At 34.5% G+C, this 19,158-nt stretch overlaps 1 protein-coding gene across 1 annotated transcript in view; it reads right to left on the minus strand.

Moving 5' to 3' along the window:
* ABCA12 (ATP binding cassette subfamily A member 12) overlaps positions 1–19,158 on the minus strand; it is a 353,621-nt gene that overhangs the window by 79,259 nt on the left and 255,204 nt on the right. The window contains exons 15-22 of the mRNA XM_084999025.1: positions 17,267–17,523; positions 17,059–17,171; positions 15,715–15,839; positions 13,902–14,075; positions 9,201–9,365; positions 8,676–8,886; positions 3,680–3,819; positions 1,805–1,924 (exon numbers count right to left, since the gene is read on the minus strand). Of these exons, the coding sequence (XP_084855151.1) occupies positions 1,805–1,924; positions 3,680–3,819; positions 8,676–8,886; positions 9,201–9,365; positions 13,902–14,075; positions 15,715–15,839; positions 17,059–17,171; positions 17,267–17,523 (1,305 nt within the window). The remainder of the gene's footprint in view (positions 1–1,804; positions 1,925–3,679; positions 3,820–8,675; positions 8,887–9,200; positions 9,366–13,901; positions 14,076–15,714; positions 15,840–17,058; positions 17,172–17,266; positions 17,524–19,158) is intronic.

A 19,158-nucleotide genomic window follows, 5' to 3' on the forward strand; every position in this document is an offset into this window, starting at 1 on the left:
TTTATTGTTTTTTGGTTCTTTTGTCATCTAATTTGTCCTATTTTGTAATAGCTGGTGGTTTTTCACTGACACATAAGATAAATGCATAAAATTGTAGATTTAATGTAAAGAGTTCTTTCAAATGTAAGCATCAGTCATTTTCTTTTACCTCTATGTCAGCGTGCACAAAGCAAAAAGAGTTAAAAAAAAAAAGAGAGAAATGTATTTCTCCCTAAATGATTTGTAACTGAAGTTTCATGTAACACTATTTGATTTGACTGTTTTACTTGCTGGACTGACTGAAATGACACACATGAGGATAATCAAAACATCGTAGAGATGGTTAAAAATGAAAGAAAGAATGAGAGTTCACAATGGCAAAGCCAGGTCATGTGAAAGCTTTAAGTTTCAAATTCTGTACATGTTTTAGAAATAAATTTTCCTCAATAATTAAGAATAATAACTTCTTTTGTCTGGATAGAATGAAGATACTGTTTAGCATCTTTAGGTCATTACAGGATCCCTTTAAAAAAAAGATTATCCCTTTACGGAAATAGTCACAGAATTTCTTCTTAGCAAATTATTGTACTTTGGAACTATTATGCATAGATCATACCCCTTGTTAATTGACTGCTTTAGCCATCAAAACTTTCCTTAATGAAATAATATGTGTGGGATTTTTATCTGTTCACAGAAAAAGAGTTTTAGGGGAAAAAGATCAATTTTCCACTGAGGAAAATACATGTGTCAGTACTGTCCATGTAGCTTTTGTTATCTGAGATTCACTTAAAAAAAGCTCACTTAAAATGGACATGCTTAAAGTTAGAACTGAATTTAAGAGTAAACTGTAGGGAAGATGTGTGATGAAAATTTTATTTATAATAATTGTGTTAAATATATATTTTAGAACTTAATTTTATTATTTATAATAACCATGGACTAATTGTTAGTCAAAACAAAGACGGAGTAAAGTATCTCTTGGATATGACTTTTCTAATAAAGTTGTATGACACAAATTCTTTGTTCTATGTTTAACTTCTTGAACATGATTACAAAGAAGGGCATTTTTATTGTTGTTGCAAAAATCTTCTAGGGCTCCATTAGTTTTCCAAGGGCCTTTCTGAATTCTTTGATATGAAAGCCATACTCTCCTGAAGTTCCTAAGTTGTCACCATTCCTGACAATTTTCTCTTCTCAAATTGATAATGGATCTAACTCTGCTGCTTGATGTTTAGCTGCCAATAGCTCTCTTTGAGCCTGGAGCATTTCCCCACACTACTTGCATCATCTTCAGAAAATCCTGCATCTTTTATAAGAATTCCAGATTACACTTTTCAACTAGTGTTCATTGGATTTGAGCTGCATTGTCAAATCTTTAACCTGGAGTGTCAAATGTTTCAAGCAAAGATCTCCCTGAATTTAACATTACTTTTCAGAATATTAGTATTTTAGGAAGACTGGTTTGGTTAAAATAACGAGACATAATTTAGAAATATAATAAAATCAGCATATTTTAAGTAGTTTTTACCACATCTTATTTTTGGAAAATAGATTTACCTCACTAGCTCTGTCTCAGGATCAACTTGTCAGATGGTTTACCTCTGAATTACAGACAGAGAAATTGTGGTAGGAGAGGTGAGGATGGTTACAAACATGAGTGACAGATCTGTTATCCTGTCTCAGACCTGCTCTCTAGAGGTCTGATAAATTTTAATCTGATAAATATGGATTCTAAGTTACTATCTTCCCAGCCCCATTATGAAGGTGACTAAAATCTCAAAGAATTATAATTCATATGAAGGTGAATGACAGAACCATCTCCTACCTGGAGCATTGGAATAGTCTGGTTTAACAGGTGGAAGGAGTTCATGAAAAGTGGTGACTTATCCATCCACTCTTGAGATTTTTCTCTTAATTCTGCCAGCTGCCTCAGAGTTACATTAGACTTAAACACAAAGAAACAGAAATCAGTCTGGTCCATTAGTATTTTTTCCTATATTTTGAAAAGTTATCTTTAAGGTTATTTAGTTATATAACTCTAAGAAACAGTTCTAAAATGTGGAGTTAGTAAAACATTGTCAGAAATTTCCCACATGGACAAAAGTTTTTAAGTGGCAGTTTTCATAGGGTCAAGATCACTTATAAAAATTACAGAAAATTTAGGGTTTACTTCATGTCCACAGAGAATTTACAGCCAAAATGAAAGCATGTCTTCTGGAATTATCACAAGCTATCCATTTTTACCAATAGCATATTTTGCTACTAGTTCAAGGATATAAGAAGAAGGATACTGTTATGTGTTGCTGGTAGACAGGGATGTGTATAGCCTTTTCTGGAAAGCAATCTGACAAAAATCATAAAAATAGAATCCAATATCCTTCAATCCCTCCATCTTGAACATTCACTTCAGTGAAATAAAAATACCATGGTATAAAGTCCTTTGCACAAAAGTTATTTGTTGTCATACTGTTTACATGAGCAACATGGAAACACTGGGAACAAAATGAATGCCCAACAACTGGGATTGACTAAGCAAATTCTATGGTATGGAAAAAATTTGCAATCTTCAAAAAGAAGGAATAAATTATATCTGTTGAATTGGAAGAATTGCCACAAGGTGTTGTGTGACTAAAGAAATACGTAGGAAAGTATTATAATGAAACCTCGTTTTAATTATGCAAACAATGACCAAAGGATTCTGTATATGAACATGCATAGAATATAATAACATATAACTGATTAAAGGAATGTATGTAAATCATAGAAAGACACATGCTTAAATGCTAACATACATTAGTTTATAAGGAAGAGTAGGATTAAGCAGGAAGAAAAGAAGTGAGAGTCAAGCAAAAAGGAAAGAAAAAAAGATTGCACTTAGAAAATAAGCATGTAATGATTTCATTTATGCAAAACTGTGTAGAAATGCATAGTCAATAAAGCAAATAAGCTATTAAAATATAAACACTAAAATGGAAAAAATTTCTAGAAATCAGTTATGACTTCATGTCCATTTTTATATAGACCTAAACAATAATTTATATTTACATAAACTATAGTTTTATGACTAAGTAATGGTAAAGCAGAGATCTTTTCCCCACTTTTACTCCATCCTTTTAAAAGCATCCAGTTTATAATTCAAATCACTAAGCCAACTTTAAAAGTGAGAGAGAAATGTTATTATGCTTATATTAGGTGGATGATAAATACAGTTAGTATTAATAATGTTGTCTTTCTCAACATCTGTCTTCTATATAATTGGAAGATGTTAAATTGTACAATCAAATACAAAGCCAAGAATCTATAATTCAGCAAATGTTTTTGTTCAAACTAGTTATATAATGTCCCAGTATTATTTTCTCTAGTGCCACTATTTTTACATACTTTCAAAGTTAGATGCCAGTTGTAGAAATTTTTTCTGCTTTTGGAGATAAATTGAAAAATCTGAGGTTTTGCTTTAACTAACCTCACTCTCGAGTGTCAACATGGTTCATTTCTCTTGAAGGAGCTATCATCCAATGTACGCTGTTTACACATATACAGGCCTGAAGTTGAGAATTGTTAATTAAGAGTTTCAGAAAGTCAAAGGAAATAGTATGTAAGCTATAAAGAAATCTGAGCCAGCTAGAGTAAATTTGGAAGCTGACTATTTTAAAATCATCTCAATACTCAAGATAGAAAATGTGAGTTGTAACAGTCAAACCTTTTCCATTATTGCCTTTGTGACGGGGGTATATGGTGCATACAGGATCTTTCCCAACAACATAGGTTTCAAGAAAGCCCAAATCACAAGTCCAGCAGGCATATTAATGATGTCTTTATAAAGGGAAAAGCAAAAGGGTGCTGGAAAGAGAAAGTATAGTAAAATCATTTATTATATGCCTTTAAAATCTATTCATGGTAAATTAACAAAGGCTATTATTCTAGTACCCCAAAATACAAGTCTTATACTCCCTTTATTATTAATAAACACGAAACATCCGGTGTCAAAGTAAGAAAGCATAGTAAATATCTTCTTTGGGTATACAGGTCAAACCCAATAAGCAAGCTTATAGTAAGTGATGGCATTTAAACAAGAGGAGTTAGAAAGGTTGAAAACATTTCAGAATTTCTTCAAACAGATCTTTCTCACCAACACTAATTTAAAAAATATATACAAAAATTTGCTATTGTACCAGATACATAAGAACTGTTCAATAAATGTTTATTGAATGAGTTAATAAACACATAAATGAGTCAATCCAATTGTTATGCTAAATATCCCTATATTATTTGTAATCCCTCAACTGATCATATTTTGTATCTCAAAGCTTATACATCAAATGCTACTGAATGTTTATAGTTCTGCTGTATTTATGAAGCTCTTCTATGTGTAATAAAAATTTCTACTTCTTTTTCTAAAAGTTAAGACAAATATTGACCTGAGGAGATTTAAAGCATGTTGTATTGTTTACTGGCAAGGTGTAGTTATGACTGACAAATTCCTAGTGCCGTGGTTAAGAGGCTAGGCTTTGCAGCCGACTGCCTGGGTTGAAATCACAACTTTGATACTTTTATATTGGACAACCATAGCTAGGTTACTTAATCTATTTGTGCATCATTTCTCTTACTAAGATGTAGCTATAGTAGCATCTACTTCAGAGCTAGTGTGAAGAGTAAATGAGTTGATACACATAACATGCTTGATGTGTGGTAAGTATTATATGAGTGTTTTCTAGTTTTAATTTTGGGGAAAATTAATGCTTCATTTATTATAAAAGGCTAAGATTACAATTCAAAATTAAAAAAAAAAACAACTGGATTAAAAAAATGGTCAGAAGACCTGAATAGACATTTTTCCAAAGAGGAAATTCAGATGGCCAATAGGCTCATGAAAAGATGCTCAACATTGCTAATCTTCAGGGAAATGCAAATCAAAACTACACTGAGATATTATCTCACACATTTGAGAATGGCTATCATCAAAAAGAATACAAGGAGTTCCTGCTGTATTCAACAGGAACAGATCCAACTAGTATCCATGAGGATGTGGGTTCAATCGCTGGCCTCACTCAGTGGGTCCAGGATTCAGCATTGCCATGATCTGTGGTGTAGGTCACAGATGAGGCTCAAATCCTGTGTTGCTGTGCCTGTGGCTGTGACAAGCAGCTGTAGCTCCAATTCGACCCTTGGCCTGGAACCTCCATATGCTGCAAGTTTCCCTAAAAAGCAAAAAAAAAAAAAAGAAAAGAAAAAGAAAAATATCGACAAGGATATGGAGAAAAGGCAACACTTGTACACTGTTGGTAGGAATGTGAATTGGTGTGGCTACTGTAGCAACAGTATATAGAGCTTTTCTCAAAAAACTGAAAATAAAACTCATGACCCAGCAATTCCACTCCTGGGTATATATCCAAAATAATCAAAGACACTAATTCAAAAAGATACATGCACTCCAATGTTCATAGCAAAATTATTTACAATAGCCAAGATATGAAAGCAAACTAAGTGTCCCTCAAGAGATGAATGGATAAAGAAGATGTGGTATACTAGACATGAAGTTGAATATGTAATTAAAAAAACTCCCATAAACAAAAGTTCAAGACTTCACAGGCAAATTCTATCAAACATACAAAGAGGAACTTATATCAATGTTTCTTAAATGCTTCCAACAGATTGAAGAAGAAACACTCCCAAAGACATTCTATGAAGCCACCATCACCCTAATACCAAAACTAGACAAAGATGCTACCAAAAAATAAAATTATAGGCCAATATCTTTGATGAATATAGAGGCAAAAATTCTCAACAAAATTTTAGCCAAATAAATCCAGCAATAAATGAAAAAGGTCATACACCATGACCATCCAAGTTCACAAGGATGGTTCAAATCAATCAAATGTAATACATTACATTAAAAAAAAGAAAATTCGATAATCACATGATCATCTCAATAGATGCAGAAAGGGCATCTGACAAAATTCAACCTCCATTCATTTTAAAAACTCTTACCAAAATGGTAAGGGCATAGAGGGAACATAACTCAACATAATAAAAGCCATTTACGACAAATCCACAACCAATATAATACTCAACAGAGAAAAGCTGAAAGCCTTCCCACTAAGATCAGGAACAAGATAAGGATGCCCACTTTCACTGATTTTCTTCAAACTATTACTGGGAGTCCTAGCCACGGCAATCAGCCAAAAAAGAAAAAAGAAAAAGAAATAAAAGGTATACAAACTGGAAGAGAAGGGGTAAAACTGTCACTATGTGCAGATGATGTGATACTATATATAGAAAACCCTAAGGACACCACACAAAAACTACTCTATCTGATCAATGAATACAGCAAAATAGTGGGAAATAAGATTAACATTCAGAAATCAGTTGCATTTATAAATACTAACAATGAAATATTAGAAAAGGAATATAAAAGGACAATATCTTTTAAAATCACATCCCCCAAAATTAAATACCTAGGAATAAACTTGACCAAGAAGGTAAAAAGACTTACCTGCTGAAAACTATAAAACATTAATAATGGAAATGAAAAAGGATTCAAAGAAATGGAAAGATATCCCATGCTCCTGGATTGGAAGAATTAATATTGTTAAAATGGCCATACTACTCAAAGCAATCTAAAAATTTAATGTGATCCCTATCAAATAACCTATGACATTTTTCACAGAACTAGAACACATAATCCAAAAATTTATATGGTACCATAAAAGACCCAGAACTGCCAAAGCAATCCTCAGGAAAAGAATAACAAAGCAGGAGGCATAACTCTCCCAGACTTTAGACAACACTACAAAGTCACAGTAATTAAAATGGGGTGGTAGTGGTACAAAAACAGGCATACAGATCAATGGGACAGAATAGAGAGCCCAGAAATAAACCCAGACACCTATAGTCAATTAATCTTTGATACAGGCAGAAAGAATAAAAAATGGAAAAAAGACAGTCTCTCCAGCAAGTGGTGCTGGCAAAAGTGGACAGGGGCAATGTAAATGAATGAAACCAGAACATACCCTCACACCATGCACAAAAATGAACTCAAAATGGCTTAAAGAATTAAACCTAAGACAAGACAGCATAAAACTCCCAGAAGAGAACATAGGCAAAACATTGTCTGACACAAATTTTTAAAATATTTTCTTAGGTCAGTTTCCCAAGATAATAGAAATAAAAACAAAAATAAACAAATGGGACCTAATCAAACTTACGAGATTTTGTACAGCAAAGGAAATCATAAAAAAAAAAAAAAAAAAAAGGACAACCGAAGGAATGGGAAAAAATAGTTGGAAACAATGCAACTGACAAGGGCTTACTCTCCAAAACAGACATACAATTCAACAACAAAAAACCAAAAAACCCAGTTGAAAAAAGGGCAGAAGACCTAAATAGACATTTCTCCAAAGGAGACATACAGATGACCAGTAGGCACATGAAAAGATGCTCAATATCACTAATTATTAGAGAAATGCAATGAAAATCAAAACTGCAATGAGGCACCACCTCATCCTGGTCAGAATGGCCATCATTAATAAGTCAACAAATAAGAAATGCTGGAGAAGATGTGGAGAAAAAGGAAGTTTCCTATAATGCTGAAAAGAATGTAAACTGGCACAACTACTCTGGAAAACAGTATAGAGGTTCCTAGGAAAACTAAATGTAGAACTACTCTATGATCCAGAAATCCCACTCCTGGGCATATATCCAGACAAAACTATAATTCAAAAAGATACATGCCCCCTGCCATGTTTATTTCAGCACTATCCACAATAGCCGAGACATGGAAACAAATCTCCATTGACAGATGAATAGATTAACAACATGAGGAATACTACTAAGACTTAAAAAGGAAAAAAAAGTGCCATTTGCAGCATCATGGATACAACAAGAGATTCTCATACTAAGTGAAGTAAATCAGACAGAGAAGGACAGATACCATATGATACCACTTATACGTGGAATCTAAAATATGGCATAAATGAACCTATCTACAAAATAGAAACAGACCCATAGACATGGAGAAGATACTTGCGGCTGCCAAGGGGGTGGGGGCAGAGGGTGGGATGGACTGGGTATTTGGAGTTAAAAGATGGAAACCATTACATTTAGAATGAATAGACAATAATGTCATACTGTGTAGCACAGGGAACTATATCCAATCTCCTGGGATAGACCATGATGGAAAATAATACATAAAATTTGAGTAACTCTGATATACAGCAGAAATTGGCACAACATTTAAATAAACTATACTTTAATTATAAAATAAGATGTGGTATACCCATAAACTCATATATACAATGAACTCAGTCATAAAAAATAACAAAATTTTGCCATTTGCAACAACCTGGATGGACTTGGAAGGTATTCTGCTAAGTAAAGTAAGTCAAAGAGAAAGACAAGTACTATATATTGTCACTTATATGTGGAATCTAAAAAATACAACAAACTATGGAATATAACAACAACAAAAAGCAGTCTGATAGACATAGAGAGCCAGCAGTCACCAGTGGGGAAAGGGAAGGGGGGAAGGGCAATATCAGGGAGGGAGTAAGAGGTACCGACTATTATGAATAAAATAAGCTACAAGGATGTATTTTACAATACAGGAAATATAGCCAGGTTTTTTTTACAAGGCTAAGATATAGTAGACAATGTTGTTAGGAGGTGACACTACCATGCTAATTTTGAAGTATACTCACTGGCATGTAAGGGAATTCCATATTTTGCAGCAATTTGCTCTTTACTTAATTTATGAGTCAAAAAATCCTTGGTGTGGTTGCCTTTCTGCCTCTGAGAAGAGGGCAGCAAAGCAACTAAATATTCAGTGGTAATTCCTTGTGAACACAGTGCTTGGGAAATGGTACTAAATGATCCCTGAGGTGTGTTTATCCGGTTGCTTCTGTACATTGCCTGTGAGAGAAAAATACATGATTTATTAACATTACATGAGCTATAAATGCTATCAAAAATAATACAGATGAAAACTCGATAATGCTTAGGGTATCCTTAAAATTCCACAGTTCCTTTAAAACATGCATCCCAAATGTACATTCAGCGTACTAAACTTCCAAAATAAGAGGCAAGAAGTTTTGTCAGAGTTTTCCAGTAAGTGGTTTTTGTCAATGTACTATATTTGTAGCTGAATGTATTATAACTAATCAAAATAAAAGTTAATATGACAAAAGGAATTTTCTAACATGAACGTTACTGGGTGACTTTTCTACCTGTGTTAATGTAAAACTTCTGGGCAGATGCATTTGTTTCAGGGATTTCATTCTGTCTAGCAGCGGTCGTGCACCGGAAGCCATTTGACTGAGAATCTCTTTCAGTCTTATGAAGAGTTCTATCATCTTTTCCACCGGCTTTTGATCTTCCTTAGGAAAAAACACCTAACAGGAACAGAATAAAAAGAAATGATTGATCCCTTGTCTGGGAACCTCTTCATGCTGCAGGCATGGCAAAAAAGAAAAGAAAAAGAAAAAAAAGAAAAGAAAAAAGAAAAAGAAAGATATGATTTATGTGGAGAAACTGGAACCCTCAAACACAGTTGATGAGAATATTAAAAGGTACAGCTACCTTGAAAGTTTAACATAAATTTACTCTATAACCCAACTATTCCATTCCTAGATATTTACCCAAGAGAAATAAAAACTTATGCTCACACAAAGATTTGTATCAGAATGTTCATAGCACCATTACTCACAATAGCCAACAAGTGGAAACAATCTAAATGAATGGATGAACAAAATATATATCCTTAAGCTGGAATACTATTTGGCAATAGAGAGAAATAAAATAGTGACACATGTTACAACATGTATGAAAATCAAAACATTATACTAAGTGAACAAAGGCAGACAAAAAGACCACATATTATATGATTAAATTTAAATAAAATATCTATAAAAGGCAAATGTATAGAGACAGAAAATAGATTAGAGGTTTCCTGTACCAGAGGTCAGAATGAGAAGTGACTGTAAATGGACACAACATTTCTTTTTGGGTGGATGGAAATATTTTAAAACACATTGTGGTAACTGTTGCATAATTCTATAATTTACTAAAAAAATTAAATCTTACACTTAAAATGAGTGAATTTTATGATATATAAATTATACCTCAATAAATTTGCCAAAATAAATGATTTTAAATGTCTGAAAGGAAAATGTCAATTATATAATTTTCACATGTACTATTATTCAAAAATCATGTAATGTGCTCCTTAAGATCAGAAAAGCTGTGTCAAAAAGCTCATGTGGGAGTTCCCGTTGTGGCTCAGCATTAACAAACCCAAATGGTATCCATGAAGACACAAGTTTGATCCCTGACTTCCCTCAGATCTGGCGTTGCCATGAGCTGTGGTGTAGGTCACAGATGCGGCTTGGATCCTGTGTTGCTATGGCTGTGCTGTAGGCCAGCAGCTACAGCTCTGATTAGACCCCTAGCCTGGCAACTTTCACATGCCATGGGTGTAGCCCTAAAAATACAAAAAAAAAAAAAAAAAAAAGAAGCAGTTCATGTGATTTCTCAGGCTTAATCATAATCCCATAATGCATTTCTGCTGCAGAAAGTAACATTGAAAATATTTTTAAAATTTAAATTTTATTCTCTTATTCACTCATTTATTTGACAAATATTAACTGAGTTCCCAGCACTGGGTGAGGCGATTGGTATAAGGTAATAGGTGTAGTGGTGCACTAAATGGCATCATCCTTCCACTCAGGGGGCTTTGTTTTAGTAGGAGCAACAGATATGAAGCAAGTTAATAAGCAAAAGGCTGGGGAATGTGAGGCATTAGGAAGTTTCACTACGAAAGCAAAAGAAGTCTTTTCAAGATGGCACCCCAAAGTAGAGAAAGAACAAACCACAGAAAGAATAAAGAAAGGAAGGCAACAGGCAGAGGGGCAAAGATATCTGAGGTTCATGAAGAGGGAAAGCTCTTGGCATGTTCAGGAGGGTCAAAGGCCACCATTATGAGCACAAGATCAGGTGGAGAGATATCACAAAGACATAGCTGTCTCAATAGCACAGCTACTAATTGCAATCAGATCTTTCTAATTGGATTCAGTGTCTTAATTTTGCTTCCAGTTCTGCCCAAACTCTAGGCATGCCTACATCAGAAATAAACTGACTACATCATTATTTTTATTTACAATAATCAGGAATGGTCTTCAGCTTGTAAAATGTACATATTTAATTACTATATTCAACAAGAAATAATTGATTTGATACGTGCTCTGCAGAGACATTATTAAGGATTAAAATTTTAGATGAAAAATTAATAATTTCAATTTATATGCAGTTTAGGTTATAATTTACGTAAAAAAAGAGTTATTTGTTTAGTAAATGGGTATTTGCTAAGTTCCTCTAAGGGCCAAGCACTGTTTTTGGCTTTTGAAATGTTTCAGTGAACAAGAGGTTCTTGTGGAGCCTATATCCAAATAGAGGTAGATATAAAATAAACAACAAACATGAATATTAAATAAAATATATAGTATGCTGGAAGTGCAACAGAAAACAGAGAAGGAAAGGAGGTTTGGGAGTGCTGTAGATGAGACTGGTTGCATTTTATTTTTTATTTTTTAACTTTTTTTTTCTTTTTAGAGCTGCACCTGTGGCATATGGAAATTCCAGGCTGGGCGTCAAATCAGAGCTGCAGCTGCCAGCTTACACTACAGCCACAGCAATGCAGGGTCCAAGCCATGTCTGTGACCTACACCACAGCTCATGATAATGCCAGATCCTTAACCCACTGTGAAAGGCCAGGGATAGAACCTGCATCCTCTTGGATACTAGTCAGGTTCTTAACCTGCTGGGCCATGACAGGAACTCCCTGGTTGCATTTTAAATAGGATTGTCAGGGTATCTTATTGAGAAGGTCAGTGTTGAGTAAGGATGCATAGTTCTGCAAATCACATGAAGAACACCTCCAGGAGTGGTCTCATGTAGCAGCCATAGACCCAAGGAGATGTCAGGTAGGAAATGGGATTTTAAAAACAGGGAGGTGTTGCAGGCTCTGGAGCCCCAACAGGATTTGGGGGTTTACTGGAATAAAATGAGGAGCCACAGGAAGGTGTTAAGCAGAAAAAAGTTACACAATATGCTTTAAGTTTTAAAAGGATCACTCTGCATAGGGTGTGGTGGGGTGGGTTTGGGGTGGTGAGGACAAATGTGGAGATAGCAGGCCAGTTAGGGCACCAGTACAGAATATAAGTGTGGGATAATGATGACCACAGATAGGATTATTTATGATTAGTCCTAAAATGACTGCATCTCCTTTGCTACAATGTTTCAGCAAGTCAGCTGTGTTGTTTCTGGTTTTTCTTAAAGGGTAAAACATTTTTTTTTCAGTGTTTTCAATAATGTAAATAATTTTGACCTATAGACTTGGCAAATATAGGTGTTTGATTTTCCTATGTTTATATTTTTCTTTCAGTTTTTTATTCAATAAGCACTTATAAAGCATCTACTTATTGTAAGATGGAGTTATGTTGCCTTTATAACTCTAATAATGACTGTTTCATTCTACTGGATAAGAACTGTAGCCTCTATCTAAATTTGATAAAGGAACCACAAAAAAAGTAATTTTTTAAATATCAAAAAACCCTATTCTTTTACTTGAGGAAAAAAAAAACTTTGTTCTAATCTTTATTTTTATCCTATCAAATTAATGTTTAATCACTTTAAAAAAGTTTATTATAACATTTGTATTTCATACTTTAGTGTAGTGTATATTAAAATTAATTATTGGTCTTGGATATACAAATTGAGAGTTAATAAGGCAATAATATGGCCAATAAGCACATGAAAAAAAAAATGCTCAACATCACTGACTATTAGAAAAATGCAAATCAAAACTACTATGAGGTACCACCTCACACCAGTCAGAATGGTAATCATTAATAATTCCACAAAAAAACAAATGTGGAGAGGGTGTGGAGAAAAGGAAAACCTCCTGCAATGTTGGTGGGAATGTAAGCTGTACAACCACTATGGAGAACAGTATGGAGGTACCTTAGAAAAATATACATAGAAAAAAAAATAAAATAAAATGCTGCAGAATGGAGGAAAAAAAAAAAAGAAAAATATACATAGAATTACCATATGACCCAGCAATCCCACTCTTAGGCGTATATCTGGACAAAATTTCCCTTGAAAAAGACACATGAACCCCCATGTTCATTGCAGCACTATTCACAATAGCCAAGACATGGAAAAAAACCAACTGTCCATGACAGACAATTGGATTAAGAAGTGGTGTGTATATATACACAATGGAATACTACTCAGCCATAAAAAAGAATGGCATAATGCCATTTGCAGCAACATGGATGGAACTAGAGACTCTCATACTAAGTGAAGTAAGTCGAAAAGAGAAAGAAAAATAACCATATGATACACCTGTATCTGGATTCTAATAGATAGCACAAACGAACCTCTTGGCAGAAAAGAAAATCATGGACATGGAGAAAGACTTGTGGTTGCCAAGGGGGAGGGGGAGGGAGTGGGATGGGTTGGGAATTTGGGGTTAATAGATGCAGACTATTGCCTTTGGAATGGATAAGCAATGAGATCCTGCTGTGAGCATGATAATGTGAGAAAAAAGAATGTATACATGTATGTGTAACTGGGTCACCATGCTGTACAGCAGAAAATTGACAGAACACTGCAAAGCAGCTATAACGGAAAAAATAAAAATCATTATAAAGTTAAAAAAATAAGGCAATAATATTAATTTCCTCACCTATAAAATATGCAAATTTATCATATATGATCTTTAAAGTCCCATTTAGTTCTAAAATAAAGCTAAAATTACAAAAGTGGTATAAATGGATTTCATTCCTTATAGTATTAAGCATACACATGTAATAAAATATTTTATATTAAACTATAAATATAAAACTATTTCATCAACAGCAACTTGCCTTGTATGTGAAGTTGTAAATGTCTAAGTAGTGCAGAAGAGTGAGTCCGATGAGGTAAGACAGACGGGATCTCTCTGAAAGAGGCATGCTGCAGAATTCCTCCAATGCATCTTCCAGTTTGGGACTGGTCATATTACTGTCACAGGAATGCAACCAGAATACACGAGAAATAATCTGCAAGTTGGAGGAAGAAAAATATTTTAGCTGGGAATCCTTTGAGAGCCATCTGTCCATTTTGAGAATTTTTCTGCACTCTTAGACTTGGTTTAAAAATATGACAAATTATCCTCAAAAATCAAATAACTTTTTATTTAAAGCACTAATTACTATCAATAAAGTGCTAAAGAGCCACAATTCACTGGAAACTTAAGAAATAAGATGAGAAAAGAGACAGAAGGAATCCATAATGACTTCCAGATTTCTTGCTTGAACAACTGTAGAGTGATGGTACCAAGAAAGAAAATTGGTTTGGAGTAAGTCTGGGAAAAATTCCTGTTTAAGACTCTTGCTGCCTTTAAAATTTTACTTTTAAATTCAAATTTCATTTCACTTTTATAATCATTTAAGGTTACAATCTTGTACAATAAACTTTGGGATCCAGAGATGAAAAGTGAAGAAAAAAAGCCCAGAATCACACAATAATATGAATCAACCATCCTGGACAGTAACGCTGGCATAAAAAGTGAGGTGTGACTATGGGAAGTGAGATGTCATCTCTATTGCCACCGAGTTGAAATAAAGAAAAATTTTATGAAATTCAAGACTATAGAAACTTTTCTTTCTTTCCTTTTGAAAGTAATAAGAATGTGTGTTCTCCATTTATCTGTTTTTATTCTTCAGAGGCCAAAAAATGCAATTGCTGAAATTAGATCTTAGGATCACATGAGTGAAAGGTGAAACCAAAGGGGAGAGGTGAAGTCATAAATTTACCTTGAAAAAGAGGAAGAAAAGTGAAGGCAGAGCACCTTTAATTTTTGTTTGGAAGAACCAATTAAAATGACACAACTAAACATAAATATTTTCCAAAGTGAACCTTAAAGGCTTTTAAGAAACTTTATCCAATATTGGAGAATAACTGGGTTGTGTTTAGATATGACATACTCTGTCACATAGTAAGTTTTGAATGGATGAGATCTTTAAGCTTTACAGTTCTTTTGGAAAATTTCTGTGACACTTCCAGACAATGAACTTGGGAAAGGGATAAGAGATAAAACGTTTCAAGTAGAAAACCCTATTATCAGCCTATGAGGAAATGACATTATTCATTTTCACAGCAAAAAATGTCTACTATACCTACAAACTTATCCAGAGTTCCCTTGACCGTGTATCTATTTTATGTACTCCATCTTGTCTTGGGGCTTTTAAAAAGTAAAAACAACTATTCATTTTTATTTTGGTTTCAGCAAATTATAAATGGCCTTCCTTTTCCCCCCTCGATTACTCAAAGTTGACTTTGGTATCATCATAACAGAATGTACAAAAGTACCTAAGGTAATGTGATTGTGATAGTGAATACAAAGAATTACGCTTATTTAAGAAAACCATCTGTGGTAAAGAAAAGGAGAGGACAAAGGAGGCAAAAGAGGGAGAAGGAAAGGTGGAGGAAAAGGAACAGATGGTGATCATGTCCTTGCTTCAGGATTTTTCTTCTACTTTCACTTAAGAATTAGGCCTCTAATGTTATCATTTTCATGGCAAATTCACCAGATTTGCATGTAGCTTCTCAGTGTTTTACTGGTAAGTGCTCAACAAATATTAAGCGCTATTTAAATTTTTAAAAACGGGATGTAAGGACAAACGCATTCCACCCCACCTCAGCTCTGTTATCAGGGATGGGAATGGCCAGCAAGCTGTCGATACTCCTATTGGACATTCCTGTTGTTCTCCTCAGTTCTTCTTTCAGCTCTTCAACATTTTTAAACATTTCTATTAACTGACCTGCAAGAAAAAAAGCAAAACTCACATGTTGGTTGCAACGTAATTCTTTTTAGTTGTACTAACATACGGAAACCTTCTAGATGGAAACATATATTCGACATATATACCTTGTGTCAGGAACAGATGTCTCCCAGTTTTGGCAAATTTTACGTCTTTAGGATCTATTTCTATCTGATTTAGACTTATTCCTATTATGATCTCATTAACCCAAGGTAACAGATTGCTCTGGATTATAAATTTTCCTTAGATGTCTAAAATGCAAGGTGGATTAGAGGAAAATACGGTTTCCTCACAGACTTTGATCACATAATGTGCTAAATATATCTCTCTCCATTTGATTTAAAACATCACACAGATTCAAAATGCTTTTTAACCTCGGATCATATAATATTGTCAGCTTAGGACAAGGTTTTCTAAATCCCCAACATAATGCCGCAGAGTATTTTTTCCTTAACTTTTCCCAGCACCTTACAGTTTATAAAGGGTTTTCATAATCATTACCTCAATTTTTAAAATGAATGTGTTTAACTCCAAACTTTTTTAAGATAGTGATTATAATTATTTCATATCTGGGTCATTTAATGAATAACAAATATTATTTTGACTTTATTTTAGCAGATTGTGATCTCCATTTTGCAAGTGCCTTTCAGTTTCTTTGTGAAGTATTCCTCATGCAAATACACCTTCTTTATTTTTGGACTTAGTGCCCTTCCAATTTTGTGGCTGCCTGTTGTCCAAAATCCTGAATGCCTTTCTGTTCAGTGTTGTGGTATTATGCAAAGAAGAAATGTATTGCATGACACATTATGCTCAGAATACTAATAGAAGGCTCTGAATTGATATTTCTGTAGACAGCAGCACATCTTTATTTTTAAAATCAGATTACTCTCATGGAAGTAAATAAATTTTATCCTTGCTCTCGCAACTGACTACTAATGCACTTTAATATATCTGATAAATAAAAGGTGAATGGTCTAACTAGTTAAATTTTTGAAGATATCTGGCTGTGAAATCAAATTTTGCTGTTTCATTCTCTGCTGGCTTGCTGTGTGTTTATTTTAGACAAGTAACTATACTTGAAAGCTTAATGTATCTTATGTATAAGGGCAGATACAAAGTAGGTTTGCTTAGGAACTTCAAAAAAGCTTTTCCTAAACTGCAGCATGAGAAACACATGCATTCTAATAAGACAACATTTAAAATGTGGATGGGGAAACACCTGGTTTTTCAGAAGTGTCTGCACTGTTATTGACATGCAGCACGGCTTCTACAGTCGGCATTAACCTTGTGATGTTTTCCAAGTAATTCATTTGCAATGCCTGTTCTAGAAACCTGGAACAAAGCAGAAGAGAAGAAATTGAACTAGGCATATCAATTACCTATTTGAGAAGTGATATCACCAAGGAAGAATAAATGGAAAAACTTACCTATCCATACTTAAATCAACTTTGCTTGGATCCCCAGAAAGCAAATCCCTCAGTTTTTCAGATAGGACATTATCGTGATACAGCAAGCTGGTCACTATTTCGGTGCCCAGCTCTGCTGCTTCAAGGAGCTGCACATGAAATGCACTCTCTTCACACAGGTTTCCAAAGTTCATGCTGGAGAGCTGGCACATTTTCTCTACCGAATTGAAAGTTGCGGGTTCACAAAGAAGTTTGGTCAAGTTTTGAAGTTGAGACAGCTTTCCAAAGAGGAAAGAGTAGGAAATAGATTAGTTATATTATTCTAAATATGTAGTAGTTGATAGTAAACAACCAAAGTTGATTTACTTCCTAAAAATATTTTGCTTCTGTGTTCAGTTGGCATTTCACAACAGTTTTACCACAAAGCTCTACTTTCTGTCATTTGAGTTTACTGTTCTCTTAAGAGTTTTATAAAACTTCTGGACCTATTAGACTTCTTTCCCAATTGTATTCATATCTTGTAGATACATAGATTAAAAAGATGTAGTTCAGTTTTATCTCATTTAAATCACAAATACTTAAACTAATTTTCTATTGTAGTTTATATTTTAAATCATGGATAAGGGCAGATAGCAAAGCAGGTTTGGTTTGGAATTTCAAAAAAGCCTTCCTTCACATCCACTAAGATGGCTAATATCAAAACACACAAACAAATGAACAAATAAATAAATAAAACCAGAAAATAACAAGTGTTTGTAAGGATATGGAGAAATCAGAACCCCTGTGCACTGTTGATAGGAATGTAAAATGATGCAGCCACTACAGAAAAGTGTATGGTTAGGGCTTCAAAAATTTTGAAATAAAATTATCCTATGACGCAACAACTATATTTCTAGGTATATACCTAAAAGGATTGAAAGCTGAGTTTTTAACAGATATTTGTAAACCCATATTCACAGCAGCATTACTCATAAAAGCCAAGAGGTAGAAGCAACCTAAGTGTTCGTTGACAGATAAAGGGATAAACACAATGTGGTATGTTCATAAAATGGAACACTATTCAGCCTTAAAAAGTAAGGAAATTCTGGAGTTCCCGTCGTGGCTCAATGGCAACGAATCTGACTAATATCCATGAGGACACAGTTCGATCCCTGGCCTTGCTCAATGGGTAAGGGATCCATGCTGCTGTGAGCTGTGGTGTAGGTTGCAGACAAGGCTCGGATCTGGCATTGTTGTGGCTGTGATGTAGGCCAGTGGCTACAGCTCTGATGGGACCCCTGGCCTGGGAACCTCCATGTGCCATGGGTAAGGCCCTAAAAAGACAAAAACAACAACAAAAAATAAGGAAATTCTGAGGATATTACAACACAAATGCACCTTGAGGGCATTATGCTGAGTGATATAAGCCAGTCACAGAAAGACAAACACTATATGATTCCACTTACATGAGGTACCTAGTATAGCCAAACTAACAGCAGCAGAAAGTAGAATTGCAAGTGCCAGCGAATGTTGGGAGAGGAGAATGGGAAATATTTGTACAGCATTTAGTTTTGCAAGACTAAGAGTTCTGAAAATTGGCTGTATAATAATATGGGTGTATTTAGCACAACTGAACTGCACAATTAAAAATGGTTCAGGTAGTAAATTTTACATTATGTGTATTTCACCACAAGTTCTAAAAAATAACAAAAAGGGACTTTTTAGGAAGTTTATGTGGTGGTTCAGTGGTAATGAGTTGGACTAGCTTCCATGAGGCTAGTGGGTTGCTCAGTGGGTTGGGGATCCAGTGTTGCCCCGAGCTGTGGTGTAGTTTGAAGAAGCAGCTTGGATCCTGTGTTGCTGTGGCTATGGTGTAGGCTGGGTGCTATAGCTCGAATTCAACCCCTAGCTTGGGAACATTCACATGCTGCAGG

This window comes from Sus scrofa, chromosome 15 (genome assembly GCF_054392235.1).
Source record: "Sus scrofa isolate SSC_HxYL_T2T_F1_AM1 chromosome 15, Sscrofa_HxYL_maternal_Yorkshire_Landrace_v2.0, whole genome shotgun sequence".
NCBI lineage: Eukaryota > Metazoa > Chordata > Mammalia > Artiodactyla > Suidae > Sus > Sus scrofa.